We start from the raw sequence: 24,227 nt of genomic DNA on the forward strand, positions 1-24,227 counted from the left end.
TCTGAAACGGTATAGGGTTTCCTGCCTAGGCAGGGGGTTGGACTAGAAGACCTCCAAGGTCCCTTCCAACTCTACTATTGTATTGTACTCCTTAGGCCATCTTGTTGACTACTGATTATGTTCATTTTGGTTACTGCAACAATGTCTGAACAGAATAAAATTCCCTACAACTGGGAAGTATCTAGCTACCCAACACTGTTGTATCAGTGAGATGAGTAGCAAGGAAATTTAATAAATAAATAAATAAAAACCAGTGGAGGATTTATTCAGGGAAGTTTATTACCAAAGCTTCAGGAGCTGGCAAAATGAAGACTTTTCTGAAAGCTGTACAATAATTAAAGTTAGTACAAACAAGACAGTGGTGGGATTCAGCTAGTTCACACTATTTCAGGAGAACCAGTTGTTAACTCTCTGAGCAGTTGGGTGAACTGGCTGTTGGAAAAAATCATTAGGGCAGAGAACCGGTTTTTAAATTATTTGAATCCCACCACTGAAACAAGGATGTATTAGTGTGTCAGTTTTGGTTTCAATTTAATTACTCTGCAACTTGTTCTTTTTTTCATAGGCTCATAGAAATCTAAATGTAATTTTGACTGGTATTTATGCTGCTACATTTTTATTAATAAAATGCATGGCCGTAAAGGCCATATACTAAATAATAATAAATAAATGTTCATTTTGTTGTTAGAAGTCAAAAAAAACTCAGAAATAATTAGACTTTTTAAAGTCTTCCATACAAGCAGAACTAAACCAATCTCACTTGGTGTCATACTTGCAGCTTCCTATGGATCTCAAAAAAACGCAAATTTGGCGGAGAACAGATACGCTCTCCTCTGCTGATGATCTTTTTTTTCCTGTAGACAGAAATGTTAGAAATAGGATTGAGTGAGAAGTGGAGTTGCTAAAAGATATCTGCATTTTCAGCCCTATAGACTGTCCTATACCATGGACCTTCTAATCTATTCTGTTCCAATCTTGGTGGTGTCATTTGTTTACTAGACAGATAGAGATGCCCTCAAGTTGAATTTGATTCCTGATAACCCTCCAGTTTTCTTGGCAACAATGTGGAAATGGTTTGTCACTGTTGTCTTGTTCTTCTTTTCTCACATTAAAGGGCTAAGCAGCCAAACCCTGCTTAGTTTCTGAGAACAGACAAAATGTGCCAGCTGCTAACATCTCTTGAGGTTCACTCACAAAATATCACAAGTATTCTGATTGATAAGTGTCATGTCTCAAATGTACAAACATATCAAAATATTTGGATATGTTTCTCTCAGTATAACTCTGTAATGAACTGTGTTTTTAAGGTCAAATTAGTTGCCATGTTGTGTTATAATTTGCTTCATTAACAGCCCTATCACAGATTTTTCATCCTTATATAGGTTGTAAAATGTTATTTTAGACTATTTTATTCCACAGCTATGCTACTCTGAGAAGAATTATGTGGATGTCTGTATTTCGATTTTTTATAGTTTTTAAATTAAATATTGGAGTAATTTTCAGCAGGATCCAAAGAGCAGAACTTGATTTTTCATATAAACATAATTTATTTGGAAGCCCTTCAAGAACTGTAGGCATTGGTGTAGAACAGCAGTTCTCAAATAGTGGGGCGCAGCCCCCTGGGGGGGTGCGAGGCTCTGTAAAGGGGGGCGCGAAGGCTCCCTTTCCATCTGGGTGCAACGGCGGCGAAGGCGTGGGCGAGGCATAATATATCCCGCCTGGAAGTGGCAGCACTTCGGACTGGATTTTCATTGGAGCCGTGGGCTGGAGCTGTGCAAGAAGCCTGCTCGGGCGGGGGTGGGAGGGAGGGAAGCATGGGACCGCCCATCTTCGCCACCGCGTAGCTTGCCTCCCCGCCAGCAGCTCCACTGCCAGCATTCCATCTGGAAGCGGAAGCGCAACAGCCGCTGTTGGGGAAGGGACAAAGGGGCAGCGGTCGCCCGATCTTGCCACCGCCACCCCTTCGCCCCTGGTAACGGCGACTGTTGTGCTGCTGCTTCCAGCTGGGATGCTGGAGGAGCTGCTGGCAGGGAGGGAGGGAAGAAGGGCAGAAGGGAGGTGGAAGGAAGGAAAGAAAAGCAGACACGCCGGAGGGAAAGAGGAAAGAAGGCAAGCAGGCAGGAAGGAGGCAGAAGGAAGGAGGGAAGAATGGAACTGGAAGGGAGGCAGGGAAGGAGGGAGGGAGAAAGGAAGGATAGGAGGATAGGGAAAGAGGAAAGAAGGCAGGCAGGCAGAAGGGAGGGAGGTGCAAGGAAGGAAGAAAGCATAGATAAGCAGGAGGGAAAGAAGGCAGGCAGGCAGGAGGAAAGAGGAAGGAGGGAACTGGAAGGGAGGCAGGGAAGGAGGGAGGGAGAAAGGAAGGATAGGAGGATAGGGAAAGAGGAAAGAAGGCAGGCAGGCAGAAGGGAGGGAGGTGCAAGGAAGGAAGGAAGCATAGATAAGCAAGAGGGAAAGAAGGCAGGCAGGCAGGAGGAAAGAGGAAGGAGGGAACTGGAAGGGAGGCAGGGAAGGAGGGAGGGAGAAAGGAAGGATAGGAGGATAGGGAAAGAAGAAAGAAGGCAGGCAGGCAGAAGGGAGGGAGGTGCAAGGAAGGAAGGAAGCATAGATAAGCAGGAGGGAAAGAAGGCAGGCAGGCAGGAGGAAAGAGGAAGGAGGGAACTGGAAGGGAGACAGGGAAGGAGGGAGGGAGAAAGGAAGGATAGGAGGATAGGGAAAGAGGAAAGAAGGCAGGCAGGCAGAAGGGAGGGAGGTGCAAGGAAGGAAGAAAGCATAGATAAGCAGGAGGGAAAGAAGGCAGGCAGGCAGGGGGAAAGAGGAAGGAGGGAACTGGAAGGGAGGCAGGAAGGAAGGGAAGGAGGAAGGGAGGGTGGAAGGAAGGATAGACAAGTAAGAGGGAAAGAGGAAAGAAAGCATGTGACTACGGTGGGAGACGAGGAAAGACCGGTGTGCTATGTTATGCAGAGGTGTACTTATAACAATTTTATAGACAAATGATACTATTTACAGTCGCGCGGGGGGGGGGGGGGCGAAATGTTTTCTTCTTCCTAGGGGGGGGCATGACAGAAAATAATTGAGAAGCACTGGTGTAGAATGAGATAAATCCAGAAATTGATAAAATGAAAAGAGGATCTAGGGAAGAGTGTTTGCTTTTGGGGAGTTTTTGTTTCATTTTTCTGTTTTTAATTTTCTGAGCCATTCAGAATCGTAGCACATAAAATGGGCCAACTAATAAGACTTATAAATAAATAAACAAATTGGTCCAGTGCCATCTTAGCAATTCATGCAAAATTTGCTCAAAAATATGTATAAACTGTTCATAATTTTATACTGTAAGAAAAACACCATGAGTGTTAATAAACATAAAATCAATTTATTATATGAATTTGTTAAATAATGAATAAAAAGTGAGATTAATCTGTACATTTACAATGAAAATTTACTGTTAGCCTGGGCTTTTATATATTTTTCAAAATCTCAATGAAATGGGGAAGTGAGATGTATGGGTGTACAAGTGAAAACATTCACTTCACAACATACAAAGTAATAGCCAAAAGTCAACATGGATTTGTCAAAAACAGATCATGCCAGACTAATCTTATTGCATTCTTTGATAATGTGACAAAATTAGTGGACCAGAGGAATGCCGTTGATATAGTTTACTTGGACTTCAGTAAGGCTTTTGATAAGGTAGACCATAACCTACTACTAGATAAAGTAGAAGAATGTGGGTTAGACAGTATCACCACCAGATGGATTCGTAACTGGCTGACCAACCGCACTCAACGTGTAGTCCTCAATGGAACTGCATCTACATGGAGGGAAGTATGCAGTGGAGTACCCCAAGGTTCTGCTTTAGGCCCAGTACTCTTCAACATCTTCATCAATGATTTGGATGAGGGAATAAATGGGGAACTCATCAAATTTGCAGATGACACCAATCTGGCAGGAATAGCCAACACTCCAGAAGATAGGCTTAAGATACAGAAGGATCTTGACAAACTTGAACATTGGGCACTATCTAATAAAATGAAATTCAATGGTGAAAAGAGTAAGGTTCTACATTTAGGCAACAAAAACGGAATGCACAGGTACAGTATAGATGATACCTTGCTCCATAGTAGTAACTGTGAGAGGGATCTTGGAATCCTAGTGGACAACCATTTAAATATGAGCCAGCGGTGTGCAGCAGCTGCCAAAAAAGCCAACACAGTTCTAGGCTGCATCAACAGAGGGATAGAATCAAGATCATGTGAAGTGTTAATACCACTTTATAATGCCTTGGTAAGATCACACTTGGAATACTGCATTCAGTTCTGATCGCCACGATGTAGAAAAGATGTGGGGACTCTAGAAAGAGTGCAGAGAAGAGCAACAAAGATGTTTAGGGGACTGGAGACTAAAACATATGAAGAACGGTTGCAGGAACTGGGTATGTCTAGCTTAAGAGAAAGAAGGACTAGGGGAGACATGATAGACGTGTTCCAATATCTCAGGGGTTGCCACAAAGAAGAGGGAGTCAAACTATTCTCCAAGGCACCTGAGGGTAGAACAAGAAGCAATGGGTGGAAACTAATCAAGGAGAGAAGCAACTTAGAACTGAGGAGAAACTTCCTGACAGTTAGAACAATTAATCAGTGGAACAGCTTGCCTCCAGAAGTTGTGAATGCTCCAACACTGGAAGTCTTTAAGAAGATGTTGGATAGCCATCTGTCTGAAACGGTATAGGGTTTCCTGCCTAGGCAGGGGGTTGGACTAGAAGACCTCCAAGGTCCCTTCCAACTCTACTATTGTATTGTATTCAGTGATATAGATCAGAAATTTCTGCTTTGCTTCTGCTTAGTATTTTTTCCTTAACTTCTATATGCATACCAAGACATGTGTATATGTTTATTAGATTGTTTTTTAATTCACTGTTGCCATATGTTGGCTAAAACAATAAACTGGCAGGGAAAAGGAGTCTTGAGTCTGTTCTGTTTCTATTCTAAATGCAAAAAATTATCAACAATTAACAGAAGAAACCCATAAACCACGCTTTTTAATCACACATTCTATTGCATTAATACATATCAATTGACCAGCTCAACCAAATCTTTGTCAGAAAGGAATTCATTAGGACACCAGACTTGTATGATGAATATTACAGGCATGGCAATTTGAGGGTTCTATAATTATTACTTTCATTCTAAGAAGCAGACTCTTTCATTTTTCCCATTTGTCTGTTCCAGCCGCATTTGAAAATGATTAGCAGTGGTCATGATGTCAAGATAATGCATCATTTGAAAATAGGTTGGGGCTATTTAAAAACTATTCATTCCATGGTTATTGCCTTGTTTTGAGATATCTTTGTTTGGAAGCATAAAACCAATTTCGGTTAGTGAAACCAAAAGTGATAAAAATGAAATAACAGTAGTGCAGCATCTATTGTGATACATCACTACTGCAGCATGAAGCATTTCATCACTGAAGCTACCTTTCACTGCCCTGCTTTAAATAATACTTGGAAAGAACACACAGTTTTAAATATTTACTTTGACAAAAAGTAAGCATTAAATGCATATTGAAATCCTATTTCAAGAAGACCTGCTTGAATTATTACTTTAATATATAAATAGAAAGATGGATAAAAACAGATGCAAAAGTGCAATGAACTGAAAATAGATTTGCTCCTTGTGAAATCCGTCTAGTTTTCTTCTTCTGTTGGGAAGAGTTCCATTCATTTGTTTTCAGAGTCCTACCAAATTCATGCTTTCCATTGGGGCAGCATTATAGCTCATGATTGCATTTCAAGTTATTTATAACTATAGCCTAGGGAATATCTGAGAACTGCTATTACATTCTCTCAGGTATTTGTTCCTAATAGGTTTCATATTTAAGAGGAGGCTGTTTTGCACTTTTCTGTCTTCTTTGTGTCTATGTATGTGCCTTGGGAATAATTCCCAGGGAAGATAAGTAAAACATTGCAATCCTGCTAAGCTTAGGCTTTCAATGAAAAGATAGCTTTATACAATAACAGTACTTTATCAAACAACGTGTATTTAATTTTTAAACAGAGATTTACAAAATGCTCTGTTGGCACATCTAACCTATCTTTTAATTGCCAGCAGGCCATAAAAGAAATCGCAGTGAAACTACAGTGAAAGAGAAAACTAACATTGGAAGTCTTTCCCTGGGAAGGTTAAAAGCAGATTTTCCTGATGTATTATTTAATGCTTGTTATATAGTGCATTAAGCAGTGTTGTAGTACTAAAGGAAAAGCTGTTAAAATGCCAACACGCCTACATTTTCTTCTCTTTTTTTCAGATAGCATTCAGCTTTACTTTAGATGTTTGCTGAAGTCAATATCAAAAGAATAAATGAATTAATAGTTCCCATCCAAGCCAATTTAGAGCAGCAAATCAAGTTACAACCCTGGATATGGTCAAGTGAAAGAGAAGAATAGATTTAACTTTGTGAAGTCTTTATTTAATCTGCAGGCTCTAGAGAGCTGAAGTCAGCAGGCTAGGATGATGTAAAAGGAAGGAGAAATAGTGCCTTTGCCACAGCTGACAGCATGGCAGTGGTGGAAAGAAAGGCCGGGTGCTTTCAGAAAAATACCTATTCCCATGATTTATTTTTAAACCTTTCCTCTGTTTTCAAGGTTCTGCTGTAAGTGCTAATATTTATGCAATCAAAATATAAACTTTCATAAAAGATACCTACAGCTAGCACAGGTCTGCGAGGGAGGGAGGACCGCTGAAATGGTCCAGGGAAAATTTGGTGGTCTCTAGATGTCATCAGTTGTAGATAACAATAGAAATTGGAGTGACAGCTGAAAAATTTCATGATTTGCTGACTCAAAAATTAAACATTAATACTTTATTAGAATGAGAAATGATATGGAAACACTTTGGATAATAACAAATCTGTGTATATACTATTCACACAATAATATTTCAGAATTTTTTTAAAAATCTATTAAAATAAGACTATCAGGCCTGGGTTGCCAAAATCCAGACAAACAATAGATGACAACAACAAAAAAAAAAAAATCAGAAAATTCTTGAGTTTTGTAGCCCTACATTAAACAGCAATCTGTCGATTACGTCCCCCAAGGAATCAGGAAGTTTGGTACAAGGGGAGAGTTGGTTTAATTTCAATTAATTTACGGTAATAAGACTCTTCATCTTTTTTTAGTATTATTTGCACCCATAAATATGTATTTCCTCAATTTTTTCCCCTTCTGAATAAAGTCCATTATGAGGACAAGAATTATACCTGGAACTACATTATAGTTTTAAAAAAGCAGGGATGATACAATCTGGTTTTCCTACGTAATTATTATGTATACATCCCAGAAGCCAATTGTCATTCCAAATAAAGGTTGATGTTATGAAAAAGCTCAGAGAAACTCTGTATATTGCCCAGTCAATTGTCCATTGCAAGTATCAATGTGCAAATGGTTTTGCCCAAAATGATATAAACCTGTATTTTTTTTCCTCAACCCTCTTCCTATAAACTAATTAACTGTGGTCTTGAAACTAAGAACTTGTTGAGTGTTTATGTAATAATCCATCTCTGGTTTTCAGCCTATTTCTCACAAAATGTTCCCCTCATTTCTACTTTTTCCCTTCCTTTTTTTAAAAAAAAAATATTTTTTTTATTTTTAAACAAACATAAACAAACAAGACATATAAGATAAAAACATATTCAATTACGTACAGTGTGTCGATTGGTTACAAGGCTTTTGTGCATCCTATCCTTTCCATAGTCATCAGATTAAACTTAATCTAAAGTCACATGTCATCAATCAAATATATTTGTATACATTATTATTATAGTACTTCATTTGTTTAATTATCACTATTGTTTCTTCATTTTAAACAAGGTATTCTAAATATAAATTCATTTATATTATAATAGTTCATTATATCATCCTCAATATATCCAATAATAAAGTATTTTTATATCCTATTCTAAGTCATTCTATTATTTTAGTATTAGTAACATCTTTAATAATTTCCAATTCCATGTTTTTTCCATTATTAATATCATCAATCTAATATATATATATGCAATTATTATAATTATTAAACATTCCTTGAGTATAGCTATTATTACATTCTTTTTATGTGAAGCATAACTAAATTTAAGGTAAATTTATATTATGGTGTTTCATTACATTGTCCTAAAATCATCCAGTCCTTCCAGTAGTAGTGCAATCCATTATCTTTTGCATTTGTAGAATATGTATTCTAAGTGTTTTATTGATAAGTCTTATGTGGACTTCTCTTAGCAACTTGTTGTTCATTCCATATCTTATAGAGAGTTAAAACTCTCCATCTGTTCCTTCCATAATCTTGCCTTTGGTTATCACTGGTGCTTCTGCCAAAATTACTCTAATTGTTTCTGCCAAATGTTCTCTCCTTTCTTCATCTAAATTTTGAGATCTGGGATAGAGTTCGAGTTTGTCGATCTCTTCTTTCAGTAATTCACACATATCATTTCCCTCCACTCTCAGTTTGCTGTCAATGTCAACAATTTTCTTATCACTTTGTTCATATTTCTCTTCAGGTTTTTGAACTCTGTCCTCAAATATCATCATTGTTTTGTAAATATTCTCAACTCTTCCCTCCATTCTTTCTATTTTTTGTTATATAATCTCATCTCTCTTATCAATTTTCAGGTTTTTGAACTCTGTCCTCAAATATCATCATTGTTTTGTAAATATTCTCAACTCTTCCCTCCATTCTTTCTATTTTTTGTTATATAATCTCATCTCTCTTATCAATTTTCTCTGTGCTTTTTAGAACTTTTTAAATTTCTAACATGATTATTTGCAATGTTAATTCCTTCTCTTCTTCACGTTGCACCATTTTTCCAGGTTTTAAGCACTGCCACTAAACCATCCAAGGCTTATTGTTAAATTTCAAACAAATTCACTATAATCTTTCAAGTCCAGGCTTTCTCTTTACTCCAGTCCAGCTACTGATAATACTCCAAAAGAGCACCTGTATAAACAAATTGTGCTCTTCCCACTGTTCCTTTCAGTAAACAAATTCAAGGACTTCGAGATATAAAATATAAATCAATGTTCATAGGAATTAGTGTTTCCAAGCGTCCAGCCTCTAGGTGGAAGTGTTACTTCTTTTTCTCTTGCTTTTAGCCCTTTCTTTGTTCCGAGCTTCAGTTTTAAGGTAAAATCCACCCGAACGTTACCAAAAAGAAAGAGATTCTTGCTCCACAAATACAAAAAGTGAGGAAAAATAGAAGAAGGAAGGAAGAGACCAGTCCAATTTATAAAGTAAGTGGCATTTGTAAGAATTCCATCTCAAAAAAGAAAACGAAGTTAAGGAAAGGAAGATAACACTCTAATTTTAATACAGATTTAATCCGCCGCTTACTCTCTTCTGTCTTCAATTTTAATTTTGCTGTAAATCTTTTTGGGTGTTCTCTTCTCCAATAGTAAAATTTATCTCACCAATTTTGACACACACCCTCTCCTGCTCTGCTTCTGTTTCAGGGGTCTGTCCCAACCTTGTGCAGCCATGGCTGCTTCTCTTGTAGCCGGAGGAAAGAGCTTCTCCTGGATCAATCAGGTGCTTTGCGATGCCCCTGAGATCAGCAGGACGTGCCCTTCTCTATCACTGTCTTTTCGGGATGGTTTAGGTCCAAAAGGACTGTCCAGCAACAGAGATATTGACAGCAATCCTGGAGCCTCAAGACTGCATGTCGTGTTGTAGCGATGTCTGCCCTGCCTTTACTTTTTCCCTTACAATGTACCTAGAAGTTCTGAATTATTGCTCTACTGCTTCCAGTTTATTTCCTTTCCTTCATCTCTATTTCTTTCCTTTAAGCTGATTTACTCTATTTCTGAATTGTACACCATGTCTAAAATTCCTGGCAGTTGTGGTTGTGTTTTTTTATTCCTTCCTTCCTCCCTTCCTTCCTTTCTTCCTTCCTTCCTTACTATGTTGCTTGTATCTTTACAATTTATATTGTTTTATTTGTTTCCTAGTATGATTTGATTGCTTATTAGGAACCTATGACTATCATTAAGTGTTGTATCTTATGATTCTTGATGAATGTATTCTATTTTATTTTTCTTTATGTACACTGAGAGCATATGCACCAAAGGCAAATTTCTTGCATGTCCAATTACACTTAGCCAATAAAGAATTCTATTATATTCTACTCTACTCTTTTTTTCCTTCCTCACTCAGCAGCAATCTCCATCTTTTCAGAACTGTCCTCTTTTTTGTGTGATACAGTCTCTCCTCACTCATGTAATTTCCTCTTGCCTCACCTTCCCTGCACAGCATCCAAAACGACTGACAAGTGCTAAAACCTCCTTGAACATCTGGTTCAAAAGTTTTGGTTTGCAAGGAAAATGCAAATGGAATGATCAAAGGAGAAGGATATGTGTATTTCCTTGAAGCATCCTTAAGAACATTATGTATCCAGATGGTCTTTCAAATGAATCTAATATTTAAGCTTTTTGAGTGTCTAGAATGTACTCAACCTCAAATCTTCCCCATTTCCCCCTGAAATAGGAGGAGGTGACAGAACAATGTTGCATAAAGAGCAAGAGTGCATTCTTACACCAGAAAGAAAAGGTGGAAAACACAGTGTATCCTTAGTGCGGCTGAAAAGCTGCAAGGTTGGCTTGTCAGAGGGAATCTAGCTTCTCAAATAGGCATGAGGAAGGCACACATCTTGTAGAAATCCAGACATGATCTTTAACTACTATGGGAAACATAATTAAGTGATAATTGTCAGAGAAGCTGTAAAAAGTCTTGAGTGTTCCAATTTTATTTTGGGTAGAAGTGGAGCTGCCTGTTGTTCTTGGAGAAACAAGATATCTTCAGAGTGGAAGCCATAGATAGGTTTTTCAGGAGCCACAAAGAATACATAAGTTCTCTTTTCCTGCACACATTCCTGAAGAGTCTTCTTAATGACCACACTATATATATTTCTTAAAATTCCATTCTACATTCCCACTGAATTCCTTGGAAAATATGTTCACTCTGTCTTTGCATGCAACATTCTCTCTCCCTCTTTCTGAGCTAGACATGCAAATTATTTCTCTTTGGTTTTTTCTCTGTTTGCTCTACAGACCATGATTCACTTAACTGAATTCAATGGATCACCTCTTCATAGGAGAAATTTCTAGATTTTCTGTCTGCTATCAGCCGTATACCCATACCTGTCCTTCTCCCCAAGTGAGACAATGTCTCATGGGGTTAAACCTTTAGGTTTTTTTTTTATCCTGCAATTAACTGTTTAGCATTGTAACATTTTAAACTTTCCTGGCTTACACAACTTTGCTGCAATCAGATGAGTTGCACTGGTAGCAGTAATTCATGCACTAGTAATCTCAACAGTAGAATTTAGTGATGTACTCCAGATCATCTCAGGTTTGAGGTTCGCTAATGAGAAAATGCTGGACTGGGAAATTGGACAATCTAGCAAGAGTTTACATTGATATAATTCTATTGTTTTCTTTCATATCAAGCAATCAAATTCACAATGTTTGCCATGGCATAGAAAGCCAGCCATAGTTTAAGATATAAATAGTTGATGGAATATTTTCTCCCTTATATATCTGTTAGAAAGCTCAGATCTACTGATAGTCTCTTATTATGGTAAACAAAAATTAGCTCATGCAGAGGAGATGGGTTAAATATTATCATAAATTTAAAATGCATTTGTTCACTGAGACCTCTGTTTTAATTCTACTGATGTGTTCTATATTTCTGCTACCTCATATTTTTGTTGTTGTTTTAAGAATATAAAATATTTGCTTCACTGACTTTCTAGTCAGTTATAATTACAAACAACTCCAGGTAGCATACATCTCTATTCCATAAGTCAGGTTAAAACTACATAGTAAAATAATATCAAAATAACACTGGTATTATAAATCATATTAATCAAGTGAATCAACCCAGATACCTTCCATTATTAGAGAGACAAGCTCACAACTTTCTAACCCCAAGGCCTACTGAAATAATCATGTTTTAATGGGTTCATGGAAACCCAGTCTAGGAGGAGCCATTCAGATATCAGAGAATGCTATTTCATGGAAGTAAGGCAGCAGCTGAGAAAAACATCTCCAAAGAAAGCTAATTGAAACATTATTCTTTAAGGACATAAAAGGGCCATAGCAGTCCTTTCAGTTTAGATCACAAAGGCAAAATATCGCTCTTTCTCTCTCATCCCCATACAGTTTTCAAAACCATTGTAAATATATTGTCAACATAGGTCTATTTAGACAGCTCTCAAGGCTAAAGAACAAAATCTGGTTCCCGTCCCATTCCTGCCTGCTTTATCATCCAACCATCTCCAAGGCTGCCACTTTCATTTATTTTCATGCCCTTACCCTATTTTGCTTTTCTGAGCAATAGGGCTTGCTTTCTGCTGTCCAGTTTGTCTTAGGTTTCTTCTGCTCACCTCATTTCCATCAAACATTTTTTTACTTTTCTTCTTTTTCCTTTACTTTTCCTTCTGTTCTTATATTCCCTCTGTTGTTGTCTATTCCCATTTTGCTTTTTGTGTTCACCCTTTTCAGTCCCCTTTCTACATGAATTCCCCTCGCACATATGTGCTAGTCATTCCTGGATCTAGGAGGCAGTGCTCATCTCCATTTATAAGCCAAAGAGCCAGCACTGTCCGAAGGCGTCTCCGTGGTCATGTGGCTGGCATAACTAAATGCCAAAGGCACACAGAATGCTGTTATCTTCCCACCAAAGGTGGCTCCTATTTTTCTACTTGCATTTTTTCATGCTTTCGAATTGCTAGGTTGGCAGAAGCTGGGACAAATAACAGGAGCTCACCCCATTATGCAGAACTAGGGATTCGAACTGCTGAGCTGTCAACCTTTCTGATCAACAAGCTCAGCGTATTAGCCACTGAGCCACTGCGTCCATCTGTAGATGAATATTTATTAATATTTTTAATGATTTCTGAATGTTTCCAGCACTGAGGAATTTCACTCTAAGACTATAGTGGAACAAAGGGCTTACAACCTCTGGCAGTTTCTCATGATACATAGAAACCTGATTTAACAACATATCAAACAATAGTGATGCAAAGACTTGTCTCAGGTAAAGGGATGAATGGCTTGCTAAAGTCATATTCCCAAAGTGGATGAGTAGGTAAGCTTTGATAGAAAAGAAGTTGGCAAGCTTTGATAGAAAATATATTTGTTTTAAATTAGCTAACCTATTTTTTTCTTATCATTTATCATCTTAATGTTCAATAATCAGCTAAAGAGCTGTTTGTTACTAAATGCAACACTGAAAGAACAACAATATTAACAACTTATGATCTATGATGACCACATGATGTCACAAAAATAGTTGAGAGCATCCAATCTGATGGTTTAGGGAGTTTAAAGGACCAAAGTTTAGGGTAACAATAATGAAAAAATGGCCCAGTGGGAGGATTTTTTAATAGGTAATATTTATTTGATCTTATTCTTTTGAGTAAAAATACCCTGCAATCAGTTGCATTAGAGTTCAGTGAAATCAAATCACCTCATTATGTTACAAAGTCAAATGCCAACGTGACTGTTTCATTATTTTTAGCTAATTAGATTATTATTAAGCCAATGATTAAACTATTGATATGAATTCTTCAAAAACTAATCTATCAGACATAGAATATATGGTGGATTCTTTTATTTTTTCTGACTCACAGGACAGATAGGGTGTTTTGTTCTACAATTTATGTACAGATTTCACACTCCAATTTATTGAACAGAAAGACATTATGGATTGAATAAAATTTACTATCAAATTGCTAACAATCTTAGACTTGAACCTGCTTATAAATTGAATTAAATTATTGAGAGTACATAAATAGCAGATTATACTTCAGGTCCTATTTTCAGATATGAAACTATTGGAATCATTAAAATCATCTTTTTTAAAAAATTGACATTGTTTGCCAAATAAGTAATATTTGTTTTCTTTGTGTTTCTTTTCAGATGTTTTTAGTGTGAAATCAGGAGACAGAAATGAAACCATACTAATAATGGAAAAGACGGACACCACATCCACAACCACAATAAAAACATTTTCCATTTATAAAGGGAACATAAATCTGGGTACTCAAGCATCAAGTTCTTGGTTCTTTACAATCACCAGCCTTGCAGTTTGGTGGCATTTTGTGTCATAGCTGTATTACACTGCAGTAACTATGCAATTTCTGTGCACCATCATATATACCTTCAGCCTTATCCAAGTGAAAGCAAACTTAAATTGGTCTCTAAATTCTATGCTCTAATATTATGTGGTATGTTAGTTTAAGTCCTAAGTATTAGTCTGGGACTGGCTACCAACAAGCATCAATTTGTACACATTGTGTCAACTGTCTGGAGGTTTTTTTTTTATTTGTTTGTTTCTTTGTTTTGGTAACATCTCAACTACTCAAAATGGAAAAAGGATGAAGACGGAAGATTTCAGTAGGTTAAGTTATTGTGATAGGTACAGTTAAGAATGTCATAAGGTTATACATTAATATGTTGGCATTTTTTCCTCTTTTACTTGTCAGATATTGGACTGTTGTCTTCTTGAACTTCTATGTTCCTTTATATAATTGAATTTCATTTACATGCCAATAATTTATATCTATAGGGATCTATGAATATTATAAACAAAATTGTAGTTTGACCAAATTCTGGTCAAGGCATCATAGCATGCTTGAATTTCTTTTGTTTCTTTTCATTAGATTGTAGAAAGCATATGGTGTCTTTAATGTATTATTATACAGTAGTTCTTTTAACAATTCAGCAATAAATAGAACTACTTCCCAATTTATTTTAAAACACTACAGAATAGTTTCCCTGCTCATGTATTTCTTTATTACATATCTACAATTTTGTCATGCAAATACCTGGTGAATTAAAAAGAGAGGGGATTCTTAGATGGCCATGGCAAAAATGGTTATTGACTTGATGTTGTATAGCTAGAATGAGGAACCAATACCTGTGCTATAATCTTCTATACTGCAATACTAGCCAGCACGGTTAGCAATAAAGGATGCTGAGAACCGCTATTAAGAAACATCTCTATGACCACAGATTCTTCATCTGATCTATTGCCTATATTGATATTTTTTTTAAAAAAAGCTCTTATGCAGGTATCTCCCCAGGTACACCTGGATGGGCAGTCAGTGGTAACATGCAGCTGCCATAACTTGATACAGTTATTTGACTTCCTTCCTTAGTCAATAACAAAGTTCAGTGGTGTAATTTGTCACCAAAATTTGATGGAACCATTTGACTGTCCTTTGGAATATTCAGCATAAACTCATCCATTGAAAAATTATCTACTGCAGGTCATTAAAGTTAAGGTTAAAATATATTTCTTTCTATCGCAACTGCATTTTATAACTGCCTATTGCCTTACCATCCAAGTGCAATATGTTCTCAACTTGAAAAGGATTGCTCAAACTCCATGTTAAGAGTATATGAAGTAAATAGAACAGCTTTCTGCAAGACAGCAGTTCAGAGCTCTGGAAAGAAGTACTTGTACACAACCTGCCATTCAATGCTTGGATGAGAAAGAAAAGATGGGCAGAAAGAGAAAAGAATGTGATAAATGGACAGGGGGAGAGAGAAATAGATATGTCATAAAAGGCAATCCTTACTTGTTTGAGGGTTCTGGCTCAACCCATGTCTTCTTTTAGCTCCATCCAATCAATTACCCTTTGACATCACGTTATAAGACCAACAAAAGAAAAGAAATGGAATTAATCCATTACTTAATATGTCTCACAAATAGATGATTGGGTTTATTAGGATTTATATGCCAACAAACTCACTGTTTTATGGATGTTTGCAGGATCCCCACTTTTATACATTTTTATGTATACTATATGGAATGCGATCCAGAAGATGAATATACACTTTCTTTGCTGCTGCTACTACTATCACAATCATTGTTATCAAATCTTCATCAAAATTTACCTCTTTTATCCTAAAAACGAATTTTAAAAATTCTGAAGTGCAGCTTCTGTTTATGATGATACACTAGGAGATAAAAATACGAAAGAAATGTCAACTTATAATGATACCTTCTCTTTTGTAAATAGTTTTTTACACTTTCCAGAAAATTAATGTATTTCATAATATGGTAAGAAATTACAATCCTGTTATAAATGAGATAGAAAAAAGGCTAATTTGAGTATTTTTGCCTCAATTCTTAAAATACCCTTGGAAAATCTACATACAACAACATTACAAAGAATTCCCTTTCATATTTATTGAGAATGCCAATCGCTCATATCACTAAAAAGCTGTTTCCAACGTAAAAATAATTTCTGTGTAATGGTTTCAGTTTTAAATGCTATAATGTAAAATATTTGCTTTTGATTTACATGTATGATATGCATATGTACAAAAATTACTGCAACAATTTCATTTGCATAAAATGTATACTCAGTCTAGTCTACCAATCCTAGGTACTATTTGATACATTTAGGACAAAAGCATAAAGTAAGACATGATGGGCAACCCTTGTTGCTGTTGGAGTTCTGATGTGCACATTCTTTTTTGTATAATGTTTTCTTTTATTTGCTTTTAAAAGTTTCCTTATATACCTTACAGAGCACTGCTTTTACAATACAATAGTAGAGTTGGAAGGGACCTTGGAGGTCTTCTAGTCCAGCCCCCTGCCTAGGCAGGAAACCCTATACCATTTTAATGACTGACAGGTTATTTTCAGAAGACATCTCTCTCTTAGTTTAAAATTAAGTTACAATCTAACTTAATCAAACACTTTGTCCCTTTGAATATAGCAAAGCATTTCATAATATAAAATCTGTTCCATTCAAATGAAATTTAAGAATGCTCATCTGCTGATGAAATTGTATGGTAAAGTTTTAATTCTCATAGAGATGAATGACACACATGAGACAATACATTCCAAAATCTTAAAAGTCAGAAGCTTTTTTTTTTTTAAATTCCATAGTCATCAAGCCATTCTGTTTGAAAAAAGTAATTTTATTTTGGTGCATGGACTAATAATATCTTGATGAAAAAAAATGGAAACTTATGAGAGCAGATGCTCTCCTATAATTAAGCTCTACAGCCTTACAATACCCAAGAAAATCAATGTCACTCAACAAATACCAACAATCCTTCTATTAGGCATATATCAGATTCTAGACAGAAAATTTCTTTTGTGGTATTAAACAAATGTGTAGAAAATTAAATTCTCTTCCTTGAACATATCCAAAATATTTCAGGCTCATATTCAAAAATCACTCATAATCATTTGAGAATATTTAAGCTTTAGGCTTAATTTAGTGAGTATATAAAAAAACCCTCAGTAAAATTCATATGTGAGAGGATTGCATCAACTGCTATGCTGTACTCCTCTGACTAGACTTAACTAGGTACTTTCTGCTTTCTTCAAAATAGCAAATTCACAGGAATTAAATGAAAAGTATATGTCATAATATCTGAACATTAACTGACAATTTCATCAAGTATGGCAAACTACTGTTTTACACAAGCAATGCATTAAATTTATATGACAATGTTAAGGTAGTTTGCATTTTATCATTAACTTTCACCTTTCACACTCTTCTCATTAAATCAGTAAGAAAATATTTGTAGTTCATATAACACTGCCAAGATAAAAAAATATTTTGTTGTATAGTATAAGCAATTAACATTTGCTCACTTTATCTATTACAAGGGGCTATATAATTTGTCCACTGTGCCCTTTCTGTGCACCTAATTAGAATCAGTGTGAAGCTCTATTCAGGTGATAAATATTTAATTGAAGGACCCAGGAAGCAAAGAAAGAATGTGCTCTATATCTTATACAATTTTTGCAGTCATATAGAATATAATATACTTTTCACCTAAACTGCTATTTTCTCATGAAATGCTTTTAAATATCTATGTTAAATGTTCTTGTTGTGGTCTACAATAATTCCAACATGGCTATATTTCTCTCTTTAAAGAGCAGGACAAATGATGGATTCTGTTCTCTAAAACAAAATAATGATCTTGTCACAACATCAAACATTTTCTATAGGCCGCATTGCTTTAAAATTATTTTAAGTGAGATTAAAATTATTAGTAGTGCTGCCTCAGATATTGTACCAAAAGTTGGAATAAATAAATTATAAACAAGTCAATAAAACAGTAACAATATAAATGAATGAGGGAACTGGAGAAAGATCTAGAGCCAAGTTACATATCTATGCTATGATCCCAGCAGATGGACATAACTGCTTCTTCTAAAATTTAATCTTAAATTCTTACCAGGAGTGCCAAACATTTACTATCAATTAATGTATGTAATATGCACTTATATGTATATGCAATTAGGGTATAGAATATGTTTCTGCTTGGTCCTGATTTTTTTTATAAATAAAAATGTTTTCTGTGTGAGGTTCTAAACTGCAAGTCTAGCTACTTTATCATGAATATATAAAAAATATCTATTAGAAATATATAGGGCAAGAAACAGTTTGACTCCATGAAAGTTTTGGCCCAGATCTTCTGCTGGGTCTAAACTTAGTCCATATTTCTATCAAAGATTTCTAAACATTTCCAATGCAAGCCAGGAAGCATCCCTGTTTCCTTAAGTTTATCAAGCTCTCTTGGGTTTTATTAGCTGTTTTCTAACATATGCCATTATATTTAAGAAGGGCATACCAAACAATGAATTCTTTCATTATGGTAGCCTGGGCAAGGTGATAGCGATCTCTTAGAGTTGAACATGTAGACTCAGAAGCAGTATGCTAGCATGACAGTGTAGCTGGCAATGCCTGAGGAGAAGATATCTACAAGGTTTGTTCTTGGAAATTCAGAAATACAAATCCAAAATCTAAAATTAATTCAAAACAAGAGTCTTTAAGACATAGCCATTTCTGTGTTCCTAGCCTCAGCTGCTATCAAATTCATGACCTCTAACTATTTCAACAGTATAAATAGGGGAAGAAAAATTGTGTCAGTGATTCTGTTTATTGAAAAGAGTTTATACTGATGTATACATCACTTTGAGTACTGCTTACAAAATGATTGTGTTTCTTATTACTACTAACACCTTTAATAACTATGATATAAGTTATTTTCCAGGTTATAGTCTCAACAAATAGAAGTTAAATGTTTATATATCTTCATTCTCATGAGATCATTTTTCTCCTGGCTATTCATAAGACATACATATAACATGAGCTCAGAAACTTTACATTATGTTGCCTTTAAATTTTATTTAATTTGTTTTATTGCATGTTTCCCCAAAGTATAAAATGTTGTGCATTATAGTGGATAAAAATCCCAGCATTTGTGTGATTATGTCATAATAACCTCATTACCCCTTCTATGGAAACAGTCCCCTTCTTCCTCTTCCTCGTCTTCTCCTTCTTCCACCTGTTAATTCAAAAAGCTCAGAAAATTTTTAGAATGATCCTGGAGCCAAGCAGTCATGGTGAATTGTTGATTTGGGCTGAACTGTTCAGCTATATGTAACTCTGGCAGAAGAAAGAAGTCCAACAGCATGCTAAGCATATATGGGTACAACATAATTAATGCCTTCAGGCACCTTTGCAATGGTGCAAAACTTGCATTGAGTTCAGGAGCATATTAAATTAATAGAGTACCACATATTGATTGTACGGCTCTCATTTACTTAAAGTGCTGTCATGTGTGTCAAATTCAACAAAAAAGGTATGCATTTTCCAGAAAACCATTTCCAACCCTAATCAACAAAATGTTTCAGTCTCTTTTTATTTATGGTAACTCCTGTGACATCAGGTAGAAATGTAGTCACATTTTGTGTCTGTGGCAAAGTAAAATGCTTGCTGTTTCACACACACCAATGCTGGAATCTTTGCTTTTGATATATATATATATATATATATATATATTTGATATACATCCCCTGGATATAGGCACCGCTCAATAATACATGCTTTTGCTGTCAATATTTGTGCAAAGCTCATGTAAACTTTGTATCGTCGTGTTGACTTTAATTATACCACATTTTGATTTGAATTTTGATTGCCTAAAGACCATCTCTTACTTTAAAATAGCATTTTGCACAGGAAGGGCCACAAAGACTCACTCACAACCATTTGTTTTTTTTATTATCAACACTTGAAAGGAGAGATATAAAGTCAACCAAGCAGAAAAAGACTGGTGACATTGAAAAATGTGCAATAGAAGTCTGCAGAATTAGAAAAGGGAAGATTGCAGTAATCTGTGACACAGATATGTCTATGAATCATTGTGAGGAAAAAAGTGTTTTGAATTGTCATCTTGAATTGCCAATTAAAATCCTAGAAAAATGCTATATTACTGATCAAGAGGACTTTATGAAGAAAAGAGTAGTTCATTTCAATGGCCTGCTATTTTGCTATTAAAATAGCAAAGCATTTTTCTGCATTCAGTTTTTCTCAACATCTTCATAGGCCTTGTTTGGATTAAGAGCCCTTAACTCTATTAGCACTGCAGCCAGGCTACAGGCATATCCCTGTTTTTCTTTCTTTTGTTTAATAATTTTTCACAAAAATTTATTTGGACCTGTAAATATTATTGATGCTATTACTGATATTTTATATACTGAAACTTTGCGGTCTACCCTATTCAAATACTGACATGTTCTGAACAAGGGAACTGTGTATTGTTTATTTGTTGTGTTTTGCATATATAATCTAAGTTTTAAAATAATCAAAAAAACATTGTCATAGCTGTATTGAAGAAAGAGACTCTGAAGAACTCTAATAGTGTGATGATTTGTAAGTACAATGACTTCTGTAATAAATAATAAACACTAATAAAACATTACTACTGGAGGTTTCATAAGTTTATTATCTCATGGAATGTAATTCATTTTAAACACATTCCCTTCATGTCTTAGGAAGTAATTTTAGGGTGTCAGGTATAGCATGCTAGGAGCCATATTATTTTCAGATTTCTTTTATGATGTCACAGCCACTGTTTGTTCCTCACTAACCTCTGTGGTTGGTTTTTTTATGTAGCTGGAAAACTGTTCAATTTGACCTATTGGACACATGGACAGAAATGAGATGGAAGAGATTAAGGAACTGGATGTTCATAAACTCCCTAATGTCCACCAACCTTGTCCAAGCCCTAACTTGAAGTGGAATCAAATTAGACAATTGATCTACATCGGTTCCATCTTTTTGTAACCAACTGTGGGGAAAAAAGTCAAAAGCAGAATAAGTGAAACAACAGAGAGACATAGATTTACAAGGTTTTCTTCAGAGTATAATGAAAACAGTCAAAATGGCACCCATGATGGTTTAATCAAGGCTTTTTCTGATTTTTATGCGAGTCATGCGTGGCATACATAAAAAACAGACTATGCTTCAATCATACTGTCACAGCTGCTATCTTGATATTTTTACTACACCCTGCAGATAACCTTGCAAATATCTCTCCATCTTCAATTTCATCTTGCTAGGCTGAAACCAACAGAGTGCTCATAATGAAAGTGGTCCCTGAACAGAATGTAAGATTAGTCAGCCTCCTTCATGGAATAATCAACTTATTCTAGCCAATTTGTTTTTCATAGGTAGATGAGCAATATGTTCCACTGAAGGTCCCGGAGACTACCTCCTATATGAAGACAGCTGGTTAGGTTTAACTTGGATAGTCAGAGTGAAAATGTAGGTAAATATAACAGCAGTTTTCTAGCACCTGAAGGAGTGTCACACAAAAGGATGTCAATATATTCAAGATCTCACAACAGTAAGACATGGAATAGTATATTTAAATTACAGGAAGGCTGATTTCAATTGAAAGCAAAGAAAACTATCATAATAGTAAGAAGATTATCAGTAATGGAACTATTATAACTGAGTAAGATAATGAACAACCTTTGAATGAGTTCAAGCAATAGCTAGACAGACATCAGTTAGGAACCCTTTAATTGCATTTTTGCAGTTGTAAACTTACTTAGCGTGTATCATTTCCATGAGGCTATGATTCTCCTTACCCATAGATTATGGCAGAAATCTAATGGAAGAAAGTGAAAAGGAACTAAAGACCCTCTTGATGCGGGTAAAGGAAGAGAGTGAAAAAATTGGCTTGAAATTCAACATTAAGAAAACTAAGATCATGGCATCCGACTCTTTCAATTCCTGGCAAATAGATGGGGAAGAAATGGAGGTAGTGACAGATTTTATTTCCTGGACTCCAAGATCACTGCAGATGGGGACTTCAGCCAAATTAAAAGACGCCTGCTCTTGGGGAGGAAAGCTATGGCAAATCTGGATAGCATACTAAAAAGCAGAGACATCACCCTGCCAACAAAAGTGTGTGTAGTCAAGGCTATGTTTTTCCCAGTTGCAGTGTATGGCTGTGAAAGTTGGACCATAAGGAGAGCTGAATGCCAAAGAATTGAGACCTTTGAACTATAGAGCTGGAAAAGACTCTTGTGAGTCCCTTGGACTGCAAGGCGATCAAACCTGTTAGTCCTAGATGAGATCAACCCTGACTGCTCTTTAGAAGGCCAGTTCCTGTGGATGAAACTCAAATACTTTGGACACCTAATGAGAAGGAAGGACTCACTGGAGAAGAGCCTAATGCTAGGAATGATTGAGGGCAAAAGAAGAATGGGATGACAGAAAATGAGGTGGCTGGATGGAGTCACTGAAGCAATCAGCATGAGCTTAAATGGACTCCAGGGGATGGTAGAGGACAGGAAGGCCTGGAGGAACATTGTCCATGAGGTCTGATAGATCAGACATGACCTCATGACTAACAACAACAACATAGATTATGCTTTTTCATATCTCATATAACAACTGAATAAAAGACAAATTTCAACTGTTTCTTAAAAGAATCCCAATAGAGTTTAATGTGTCTGAAGTTTTGTTAATATATTTAGTGATATTTTTTCTCTTTAAAGAAAGTATTAAATTGCCAGTTACTCCAATAGTAATTTGATACAGTAGTCTGAAAAGAGAATCTTCATTACCATTTAAGAAAATCACATCAAAAGACTTTCATCTTGATCTAGTACACACAGCAGATTGTGTAAATGTCAAAGGGTAATCACCTCTCTTCAGTGCACTATGTTTATGTTTCAGACCAAAGACTTGAAAAGGTGACCAGGATAATTTGGTCAGGAACTTAATATTTAGGGCCATAATTAAATCAGGACCAAAAGCAATTAGATTTTGCCAATACCCCTTGTATTGTTGTACTCCTTTCTTTTCCTCATACAGAGACAAATACAAAATTCATGTTCACTACATGTTAATGGGATATAATATGTCCTCCTTAAGATATTTCTGGGAACTGTAATTCCCAGCAAACCTAACTAGCATGCTGAGAGATAAAGTTCAGGAATACCTTTATCCCTTAACTGACCACATGCTTATTTTAATATGTTTGGCTTGGTAGTTAAAAAAATTGTCTTGTTGTGAAAATAAGGTAAATTGTTCTTTGGTTAATATATTGAATGCCTGTCTTAGAGCTTTTTGTGTACACTTTTAATTCTTTCACTACACTTATTCTCAATTAAGCCAATGTGTGTTTAACTTCTAAATCCTCTTAGTTCTTAAGGTGCCAAAGTTGGGAGTGACCAGTATGTAATGTTCTTCCCAAATGCCAAAGTTGCACATCTAAAAATGCAGACTAGTGACAAAAATAAATAATACAACTTTAGTAAGCCAGAATGGGACTATGTATTTTCTAAGGAGCCCATCTTTGTAGAAATATCATTCTTCCCATGAAGCAATGATCTTAGACTTGCTTGGATGCACAAGAGCTAATGGTATGTGTACATACAGGGACTTTACTTAAATGTCAGTTCTTTGGTCCATAAACCTGTCTTGGCTTGAGTATTTTCACCCAAAGGACGATCAATTACATTACTTTAGGATTCAAGTTTTCTTCTTTCAGATGTTCACAGAATTAAGCTTGGAAAAAATCTTGAATTGTGAAAGAAAAGAAAATTGATCATCCTTTGAGTGAAAACACTCAAGAAAATATCATAATTGCTTCTTGCTTGTCCATAGTCCCAGACTTAATAAAATAGGTCTGAAGTCTGGGTGAAAACATGTACAGTACAATGCTTGTAATATTTATCATGTTTAATTAGCAATGTAATCAACATAGCTAGCACTAAATATTTTACTATCTATGTAAAATTCACATTTGACTCTGCCCATTCATGCTTTCCCAAATTACTACATTCTTGAAATATCGTTTATGTATTTCTTTCCCCTAAATGCTAGGGCAATTTAAATACTGG

General features: G+C 35.8%; 1 protein-coding gene across 2 annotated transcripts in view; it reads left to right on the forward strand.

The window, feature by feature from the left end:
• Window positions 1-16,937, forward strand: part of LOC309392843 (glypican-5-like) — a 349,548-nt gene extending 332,611 nt beyond the window's left edge. For both annotated transcript variants that reach the window (XM_081954332.1, XM_081954333.1), the window contains one exon: window positions 13,967-16,937. In XM_081954332.1, coding sequence (XP_081810458.1) covers window positions 13,967-14,157 — 191 coding nt within the window. In that variant the 3' untranslated portion in view covers window positions 14,158-16,937. The remainder of the gene's footprint in view (window positions 1-13,966) is intronic.
• Window positions 16,938-24,227: the final 7,290 nt, after the last annotated feature.

Source organism: Natrix helvetica, assembly GCF_964273705.1.
Source record: "Natrix helvetica genome assembly, chromosome: 5".
In the NCBI taxonomy this organism is placed as follows: domain Eukaryota; kingdom Metazoa; phylum Chordata; class Lepidosauria; order Squamata; family Natricidae; genus Natrix; species Natrix helvetica.